Source organism: Echinops telfairi, unplaced genomic scaffold, assembly GCF_000313985.2.
Source record: "Echinops telfairi isolate 266 unplaced genomic scaffold, ASM31398v2 ScPeMD7_21;HRSCAF=78, whole genome shotgun sequence".
Lineage (NCBI taxonomy): Eukaryota > Metazoa > Chordata > Mammalia > Afrosoricida > Tenrecidae > Echinops > Echinops telfairi.
The window spans coordinates 276,020-287,019 of record NW_022103918.1 but is presented as its reverse complement, the minus strand read 5'-3'; the positions used below and the strand labels follow the sequence as shown (position 1 = coordinate 287,019).

At 36.4% G+C, this 11,000-nt stretch overlaps 1 protein-coding gene across 3 annotated transcripts in view; it reads right to left on the bottom strand.

Annotated features, from left to right (window-relative positions):
• LOC101639157 (activating transcription factor 7 interacting protein) overlaps positions 1–11,000 on the bottom strand; it is a 115,778-nt gene that overhangs the window by 31,088 nt on the left and 73,690 nt on the right. For all 3 annotated transcript variants that reach the window (XM_004713760.2, XM_045288389.1, XM_045288388.1), the window contains exons 6-7: positions 5,855–5,920; positions 1,051–1,124 (exon numbers count right to left, since the gene is read on the bottom strand). In XM_004713760.2, coding sequence (XP_004713817.1) covers positions 1,051–1,124; positions 5,855–5,920 — 140 coding nt within the window. The remainder of the gene's footprint in view (positions 1–1,050; positions 1,125–5,854; positions 5,921–11,000) is intronic.

Here is an 11,000-nt window from a genome sequence, read left to right as displayed (position 1 = left end):
CTTCCTAGGGGGATGGACAACAGAAAAGTGGGTGCACTGGTACAGATAAGAAGAGCTCACAACACAGGGAATCCAGGACAGATAAGCCCCTCAGGGCCAATAATGAGAATAGAGATAACAAGAGGCTAAGGGGAAGGTTGGGGGAGAAAGGGGGTTCTATGTATAACACCTTCCTAGGGGGATGGACAACAGAAAAGTGGGTGAAGTGAGACAGCACATGGTGTGAGACATGGGGGGAAAACGTATAAATTATCAAGGGTACATGAGGAAGGAAGGGTGGGGAGGTGGGGAAAGAGGAGCTGATATCAAGGGCTCAAACAGAAAATGTTTTGAAAATGAAGATGTTGACATATGTACAAATGTGCTGGACACAAACAGGTGTATGTATGGATTGTGGTAAGAGCTGTACGAGCCCCCCCCCCCCCAAAAATGATTTAAAAATAAAATAAAATACTGTGAACATTGCCAAAGTGTGACACAAAGACCTGAAGCGAGAGCTCTGCTGGAAAAAGGGCATCAAGGGACCTGCTCAATAGAGCATTGCTACAACCTTCAGTTTGTTTAAAACTGCAAAATGCAGCACAGGCGAACATAATGAAACAAGGATGCCTGTATTTGCATTTCACGGCATTATACAACATGTGAATGTAACACGGCCTTTCTGAATGCTGGCAGTCCATCACATCACAGAGGAAGATTCCTCAATATTTCTACTTTACACTCGAACACAGGTCCCAACATCTGCAAACAGAAATCTTCCTCATCAGGATCAAAGCATTTCTGAATTTATGAGAATATTAATTTATTTAAAATAATTTTAAAAGAATCTGCATTGACTAAAGGAAGTCTTCTAATTGCCAAAAGTAAAGAAATGGAACACTTAAATGAAGAAAATATGAAATTCAATATTATCTAACATATAAATACAAATAAAATAACTACAAAGAAAATATAAACATAGGATTACATTCTAAGATTTTTTTCCAGCTAAAATCAAAATCATGATCTGTTATTTTCAAATTGGACAAAAAGACTATTTACAATACTCACCTGTATGGTACATTGCTATTGCTGCTCACATCATTTGCAGGTTTTCCTGGTGATACAGGTGGGTTTGGTGGATTCTGAAAGAAAAAAATACCAAGGTAAAAATAAAAGTTAACCTACATACAGGCAAACTTTAAAATTAAAAATTGTAAATAGTTTTGTCAATACATAATCTGCTATTGTTCTAAAGCAGTTTAGAGGTTGACTAGTTAAGAATTTTATTGTCACTTGTTAATTGTAGAATCTTAAGCAAATCAATTAACTTAGGAAAACTGCTAAAATGTGAAAGGAGGGAAAATTCCTATGTTGTGGTGTTCTTATGAAGGCTAAATAAAGATGTAAAAAGGGCTGCCATGCTTTTAGGCTTAAATAAACATCAACAATATTAAAGTGCCAAACAACCAGACTCATCCATTTAATCAGTACCTAACAGATGCCTACGATATAGCAGACAATTGTTACTGCTGTAGGCCAGAGTTGATTCCAACTCATATAGACTCTCTATGACAGAGCAGAACTGCCAGGTAGGGTTTCCCAGGGTGAAATTGTTACAGGAGGAGACCACCAAGCTTATTCTCCATGGATCTGGTGGTGGGTTCAAACCACCAACATTTTGGTTAGCACTTTAACCATTAAACCATCAGAACTCCTTACCGCAGGCACAGTAGCTAATATATTAGCACCACAGAGTCTACAAAACAAGAGATATATTTTTATCTTCAAACCCACTCTAGCAGTAATTAAAATAAGTGGGGTTCTAAAGTCACAAATCAAGATTCTCAAATCAAAGTTGTTTTTAAGACTTTTGTTTTAAAAAAATATTTATCAGTAACTGTACTTAAAAGATCACAATTCTAGCTTCATTATCAAGTTTCTTTAGCGTTTCCTCCCCTCCCCCCCAAAAAAGAGGGAAAAGGCTATGAAAATGGAATTCTGAGGGCTACATATCAAAAGCTATTATTTGCACCTTAATTTTTAATAACTACTATTTAATTCTTAAAGTGAGAAAAATAAAACAAATCCATTCAAGACTTAATCAGGTGAAAGAGTAACATGCTAAATCAAGATTTACTCTTCCTTTCTCTACAACAAATAGATCGTGCTGCTTTTTACAGATAAAACAGTGATTTCAACCAACTAATTGTACTGGGTATATGTACATGGGAACAAAAGGCAGAATTTTAAAAAATCTGCCCTGGTAGGACTTAACATTTAGCTATCCCATCATCACACAATGACATGAGAAACAAGTAGTAAATAAATAACAGTGGTGCCAATGGGAAAACGAAAAGCAAGTCTGAGCAAGTACTACACTAGAAATGGTTAACTCGGCAAGGTTCAGAGGGGAAACGAAGTAAACGCATAGAGAATAAAGAAAGCAGCAAGGCTTTGATAGGACATGGAGTAAATTTACAAAGGACCTGAACAAACTACAGTGCACAATTTAGTTTTAATCTAAGATTTAAATAGGAATCAGTTAGGTGACTGATTTTCATAAACATAGGATAAATGTGAGCAAATTCTTGACAATTATGAGGTATGAACTAGTGAGAACAAAAGCGAGAGATATCAGTCATAAGGCAGTTGAACAGGTTAGATATTGAATGTGGCGTTAGAAGCAAACTGCTTACAGTTTTCTATTCTTTTAGAAATTAAAATAGAAAATGTTACAGGTGTGGTAGGGAAAGTAGAGTCATTCCCACGGTACATAAGCAAGTGGGTTTGACAGACGGTATGCCTACATGTGTTTTCATCTATGCAGCAAATAGAATCATGAATGTGGTAGAGCACACAAAGAGCGAAGTTATGAAAATGTCTCAGGCATAATCAAATTCCTTGTGAGCTAGAGTCACTGGGCCTGGGCACTCAGGGTCATAGTCTTGATTGGGGAACACCACGATGAAGTGCCATGATGTAATTTATAAGAAACAATAGAAAAAAGAACCAATTGGGGTTTTAAAAGCTCATGACCGATCATCTAAGATGCAGCTATTAATCTCTCATCAGGAGAAAAGCGGAATAGAGAAAACTAAAGACACTTGGAAAGAGTAGATCCAAGGGACGCAACCATCATTCTCCACAACTCTACACCAGAAAACCTAGATGTTCCTGCTCCTACTACCAATGGCTCAGAAAGGGAACACATTAGAAGGGCATAAAATTGAGCGGGAGAAAAATGAAGAATAAAACTTAAAATCATAAAAAAAGATTAGGCTTACTAGTTGGACAGCGACTGGTGAAACCCCTGGGGCTATGGGTTCTTAATCACCCTTCAGGTTTGGAAATGTATTCACACTCATTGCTCAAATATCAATCAAGCAATAACCAAACCCAAGTCCTCTACTATCAAGTTAATTCTGACCCTACAGGGCAGAATAGAATTGACCCTTAAGGTTTCCAAGAGTGTAAATCTTTATGAGAACAAATGGCTCAAACCTTTCACCTGTGGAACAGCTGGTGGGTTTGATTTGCCAACCTTGTTAGCAACCAAATGCTTAAATCACAGCACCACTAAATTAGCAACCAAATGCCTAAATGTTAGCAATTAACTGTTAGCTTAAATGTTAGCAACCAAATGCTTAAATCACAGCACCACTCCTAAACAGTGAGTATAAAAAAGTGAGCAGTAACACTAGAGCGGTATGGTATGAACTCCTTAGACAATCATTCATTTAAGATCAAAAAGGCAGAATTTACTCATGGACAAAATTCAGAAAAGTTAGGGGGGAAAAGATGAAAACAGAAAACATAGGCAGCAAGTGGTGTCAGTGGTACATCTTGTAGGTATTTCCAACAATGACATGAAGTAAACTCTAAGAATTGAATGGAATACTGCTTTGCTTTGTAAACTGTTAACCAATTCACATATTACGTAAATTTTATTCAATTGATAATAGTTTAAAAAACAAAACCATTAAGGGACAATTCGATAAATAAAATAGAAAATCTCACGTGACAAACCTGAACAGTGAAGCAGCTTATTTGCAGTTAGTTAGTAGTAGGGGGTCAAGGAGTACATTTAAACAGGAAAAGGTACTTAAAGGTCTTATTTGTTATTTTCTCTGATAACTTGGAGAACTAAAGTGCTAAATGTCCTCTTCTCTTTCTCTTGTATTTAAAAAGAAAAATATAGAATGATTGTGGATATTGCAATCTGAGAGAAAGAGATGAGGTCAAACAAATTAAAGTTTAAGATTAAAGTATCATAAATAACAATGAAGGATAAGGCAAAGTATTAAAAGGCAATAAAAACAAAATTGAGAGGCTTCAAAAAGTTCATTGAAAAACTTTAGAAGCCCCATTATATACCAAGTAAATAAATCTATAATGTATATGTTAACATTTTAAGAATTAATATAGTAACAAAACTCTGGAAACTTCTAGATACCGTGACTATCTTGGATAGGAGAGGAAAAGTAACAAGAATCCGAAGAAAAGATGTCCCAGCCTTGCTGATTACAATGGACTTGGCCCATAAGTTCATGAAAGAATGTACAAATCTTACTAGAGTCAAAACAACTTAACATTTCAAGCACCTTACCTTCCTAATTAAAAAAAAAATCTTTTACTACACTTAGAAATTGCAATATTATTTGTTCCTTGTTTCAAAAGTACTTGCAGCTCTTTAAAATGAAAACTTTTGAGGGATTGCAGTAGCTCTATCTTGATTTCTTAAAGCACTTATCTCCTTTAATTAAGCAAGAACTTGAAATTAGTTGTTGACACAAAACTTGGAAAGAGGACACGATGGGCAGCATGTTAATCAGCACAGTCAAAAGGATAAAGAAAATGGAAATTCATGCTGTATAAAGTGAATGAAAATATTTCAAATAAGATAAGTAAATACAAAACTTATATATATAGAGAGAGAATAGCTCTTATTATAACAAAGAAATAGCTGAAAACTTACAACTAAAATTTTAATTGCACCATGGAAGTAGGTTGTAATAGTTTAGGGAGGAGGGTTGTTTGTATTTTTAGGTTAACAGTGCTAAACTCTTAGTACTGATATTATACTTTACTTCTAAGATAGCAATTGGGGAAAGAGTTCATAAGACTCTATAAACTATTCTTACTACTACCTATGAATCTAACATTATTTCAAAATATATTTTTTAAAAAGACAAAGATATGAAAGTGCATCAAGGCTAAAAAACCTTACAGCTATAATTCATATTTACTAACGATTAGCAAAAGGTGATTAGCAAGGTCATGCATGTGTCAGTCCATAAGCTATTATGTAACTTTCACAAAAATGAAAATGAAAAATCCAAACAAATAACATACCATGATGCAATTTTTAAAAATAACCAAATCCATTGCCATGGAGTCAATGACAACTTTTAATGAACCTATATAGGGTTTCTAAGATCGTAAATCTTTAAGAGACCAGATGGCCTCCACTTTCTCCCATGGAGCAGCTACTGGGTTTGAACCAAAGACCTTGCAGTCTATCATGCATCCCAGTGTCAACAGGGCTCCTTATAATGTAATATACTAAGTGCTATGTTAAAAGTATGTATTACAGAATAGAAAGACAAGCAGCAAATACCAGACTTTAAGACTCAGTTTATGCTACACTATGGTGTTTGGACTTAATTCTACATTCAAAATGATTGAAATGTTTGAAGCAATAAAGTTACACAATCTAATTAATGGCTACCTATTCATTTAACTTACAGCACAGTAGAGAACTACAAAGAAGAGAACAAGAGTACAACTGGGAGTGGAACACTAAAACACTATGGGTTTCCTAAGATTACCACTTTGCATTCAATACTGATTGTGCTCAAATGGAAATTCTTACTTCTTGTCTTTTCTTAAGATCTTCTTTGGCTGCTCCAAACCGTTTAGTTAACCTGGCTATCTTGGCCTTAAAGAAAAGAAACAATAAATTAAGTGGCATATTGAGTATTGCAAAGGAAATCATGCATATGTAACTAGAAAACTACATATAACAATATTAGGGTGAAACTTAGGAACTCAAACTCAATGGGAATCCTTTGTTTTTCTGGGTCTCACAAGTTTTCCACCATTGACAGTGTACTATCTTAGCACTTTTCTAGCTCTTAGTGAAAAATATTTTCATTTTTCTTTGACGGGTTTCTGCATTACACGAGCGTAGATTTCTTCGGTTTTATAAAGGCCCATTCCTCACATATTGACCTAATTAAATTCCAAAGAGGTCAATGTGCAAAAATTGGTATTATTTGGAAATAGAGGATGATCACACTAGATAACAAAATGGAGGGCTATATCATTGCATTAACTGCCAAACTACTTCCTTCTATAATTGCCAAATCACTGTGAATAGGGGGGTCCAACCAAGTTAAGACATGCTACTACTGTGAAAGACAACGGTAACTCTCATTACATCTGTTGGTTACCACCAAATAAATGTCTGTAAAGTGCAATATAGTCAGATTTTTTTACTACTGTAAATGTTAAATGTCAGATTATAGTAAGGTAAATTACAATTGGTGCATATATTTGGAAAATGTGGAATCATAATTTGATATATGGAATCATAATAAAATCTAAAATGATCCAGATGCCAATACATAGTGGTGAACACTACTAACTGAAGGTTAACTCTTCCTCTAAAACTGTGGGTGTTTGCTCACACTCTAGTATATTTCTGATTATATATGGTCATATGCTAATTTTTAAACAGCTGGACTAATACTTTTTTACTGAGATTTATATAATCAACTTATCTAAGTCATAAAAGATCCCTTCAATAGTATTTTAGCTACATAAATATTAATACTGAAAAGGGAGACTGCTGTTCAATACCCCACTGTTGTGAATCAACTGTAACCTTTGTCCTTGGTTCAGGTTACGTCTCTAGGGCACATTCCTAGAAATGGATTCCTGGGATACAATACATTTTTAACATTCTTGCCTAAATTTTTTCCAAAGGCTTTGCCACATTTATACTTTCAAGAGCAGTATAAATAAATACTCATATTACTCTTTGAATTAATTCATTACATATTCTGTGACTCTTTAAAAATGTTAAAAATGTTACCTTATTAGTAATGTCAACATTTGTTAGTAAAATGTAGTATATTTTCAAACTTTTTTCTTTATCACTTGCACACCTTATATAAACTGCCCAGCTACATATACTCCCCAAACATTCAAAAACATATTTAAAGGAAAAAGAATAAGGCAAGAGAAAAAAAGGAGGTGAGGACAATGAAAGAAAAACTATCACACCAACACATGAATATGCTATTTCCTGTCTGTCTGAAACAAAAGCACACATGTAACCCTCAGGTTTGATTTACTGTGACTGCTGCGTGCATTCAACATTTTTCGTCATAGTCAAGCAAACTTCTGAAAACAGAATGACCCACTTTGCCAGAAAGTTCCTTTTGCCCAATTAAAAAAATTATTACTTAACTTCCAAGGTTTCTTTCAAAGGGAATCATATGAAGAGATACACAGAGCCACCGGTTACCGTCCAGTCAGCTCTTATTTGGACGCCCGCCCCAGGTGCCCCAGTACAACTGTGCGTCATGGGGTTTTCAGCGGCTGCTTTCTCAGTTGTGGCTCCAAAGTGCCACTGGGTGGACTTGAATTTCTAATTTTTTGGTTAAACACTTTTTTTTTTGTACCACCAAAGAACTCCTTCACAATATATGTAAATCATTAATATGGTCGGTAATCAATCACTTTATAATCTTCTGTAGGCTTGCAATCCTTTTAAAAATGAATTCTCACATGAAAAATTAAACCAGTAACTGAGAAAGAAGAACAAGTCCTCCTATCAAGGCACACACAGTATCGCTTTGTTAGCAGCTTTTTCCTTCTCAAATTTTCTTCAGAATAGTCTTGAAATTTCTCTTTTGTGGGAAGGTAGAATATTCTTATGTACCTAATATTAAAAGTAACTGCTATATGTAAAATATTTTTTCCTATTTTATAATTGTTTTTGTGTAGAAAAGCTGCTGGTATAAGCTGACCTTATTATTAGGTAGTGAATGGCTATCTCACATAAGTAAAGCTAATTCAAAATGGGCCAACGATTTAAATGTAAAAGTTAAATCCATGAAACTCACTGAAGGAAATGTTTGACCATTGGTTTGGCAAATGATTCTTAGATATAATACCAAAAGTGCGGGTAATAAGAAAAAGGTAAAATGGACTTCTATAAAAATTTTAAACTTAGATGATCAAAGGACACTTTCAAGAAAGTAACAAAAACATTACAGCCAGGAAAAATATGTGCAAATTATATATCTAAAAAAGGCCTAGAATCCAAAATATATAGAGAACTCTTACAATTCAACATTAAAAAGATAATTCAATTTAAAATAGGTAAAGAATTTATATAGACATATTTTCCAAAGAAGATACAAGGGTATTCCCCGCAAAAACAGAATTTTATTTTCAAAGCTATGCATTTAAATTTTTTTAACAAAACAATCCTATCAGTTTGGATGGCTGACAACATGTCCCTGGTTTTTTTCCTTCCCCTTTTGTACATCGTCAAATCACTGTCCTTTCATGTCCCTCATCATTTGCAAAAACAAAAAGAAGTCTCACGGAGCAAGGTCAAGTGAGTAAGGTGCATGGGGCAAGAGAGGCATGCTGCTATGTGCCAAAAAACTGGTGCACTGAGATGGCTGTGGGAGCAGGTGCACTGTCATGGTGGCAAAGCCAGACCCTCTTGCGTCACAAATCAGGCCTGGCGGAATGAACTCCAAATGCACTATCCCCCTCACATCAAAAAAACAAATGAGCATCATCTTGATCTTTTGATTTCACTTGACAAGGTTATTTTGGGCAAGGTGATCATGGCCTTTTCCACTGGCTTGATTGATGTTTGCTTTCAAGGTCCTGAGAATAAGAGAACCATGCCTGTCACCAGTAATGACCTTGGGGAAAAAGTGTGGGTTGTTTTGGAGCTGTTCTTTCAAATCATGCCATGTTTCCACTCAACAATCTTTCTCGTGGTCAGTCAGAACCTGAGGCACAAATTTCACAGCGACCCTCATTCCAAAATCTTCCATTACAAATACATGAACCGAGCTCCAAGATAGTCCAGATACCTTCCCCATCTCCGCATTGGTCCATTCCTCAATCTTTGAGCACAAGTGCACTGACACTGCTGACCTTTTCGTCCATTTGGGAAGTTGACGGACATCCAGAACAAGGTTTGTCATCAATCAACATTTCACCTTTTGAAATGAGAAAATCACTCGTGTACTGAAGTTTTTCCCATAGCACTGTCCTTGTAAGCTGTATTTAACATCACAATAGTCACTGCAGCATTTTCCCCCAGCAGGAAATTTCACAGCTGCACACTGTTCTCTTAAATGGGCCATCACAAAAAAACGATGTTTAAACAAAACTGCTTTCACGGGGGGGAAAAAAAAATCAATGTAGGCAGAGACAACCTTCCCAGGGGACAGCACTGGGTGCACTAATTCAGAGGGCGTTGCTTGATGCTCATCTAGCGGACTATGAAAGCTGTGCTCTGCTCTGCCCAGTGCAATTCCAGTTTTTTTTTTGGATGCCCCCTCGAATACAAGTGGTCAACAGGCACATGAGAAGATACTCATCATTATATGCCTATTAAAAATGCAAATGAAAGCAACAATGTGATACTGCTTCACACCCACTTGAATGGCTATTGTTAAAAAAAAATAAAGAAATAAAATACCAAGCGTTGTCAAGGACATGAAAATTATAATCGTCATACATTGCTGGTGGAAAATATAAAATGGTGTAGGCACTATGGAAGAAAGTTTGATCGTTTCTCACTAAGTTATACAGGTATACCATATTAGCCAGCAACTCCATGCCTTGGCATAAATGAAAAAGAATTAGAAACATGATTTTCTGGAATATCATCCTGCTGTGAATGAAAGGAACTCTCTGAGAAGCATGTTAAAAGGGATCTCACTACCAGCAAGAGCCAGAAGTGTGTTCTCTGGTCCCAAGATTCCTGTGAAATGAACCTTCTGGATCCAGTTGACAGCTATACCACCAGAGAAGCAGCAGCAGAGCCAGGAGCCAGAGCATGGAACAGTGATGGACTTCCCAACCGACAGAACAAATTAAGATGAGTGCTTTCGTGCAAGAGGCTGGATTGTGGAGTTGGGTGCCTCTGGGCTTGGTGACCCAGAAAGTGCTGCTGAGTGCCTTTGGGCTGAGGCTTCCTGGAGTGGATGCCCCTGGACACTCAATTCAAGGAGCTGGATCTGCAAACCCTCAGAGCTTGATTCAAATGCCTTCAGGTAAGGCTTACAGAATTTGTGGACATTTATTAGCAGACCTTCAACTTTGTAACAACTACCTTGAGCATTTCTCACTCACAGTACAATTTGGTAGCCTCCTTAATAAACTCTTTAATCATGTATTTTATCTTTCAGTTTTTGAGAAGCCATTGCAATAGATATTAGAAACTAGAAAGGTAAAACAGTGGACACTAATTGAGATTGCACAATAATAAAGCCCACTCCACAAGCCAACTATATCTTGAAGACATTGTAGCTCCCTTCCCTAACCAGTCCAGACCTCAGCTGCCAGCATAGGCCTTTCTCTCAATCCTTATTTACCCACAGCTGGCTCAGCCACTACTGGCCACTTCTGAAAGCCAGAAGTTGATTCTGACACATAGTGACCCTTTAAGACAAGACAGAACCGCCCCTGTGAATTTCCAACACAGGAGGAGAAAGCCTGTCTTTCTCCCATAGAGCAGTTGGCGGTTTTGAACTGCTGACTGTGGTTACCAGCACATGCATAACCACGGTACCATGAGGGCTGCTCTGTTCTTAGATCTAATAATCTGTTGACTAGAAAGGGCCATCTTTTACAAAGCAAAAAGAAAAAGGATATACAAACAAATACAAAAAGTAAGTTAAGGGACTTGGTTAAGGTCTCATTGCAGAGGTTCCAGATCACTAAGAGATGCAATTACTGTAAATAAGCTCCACTGA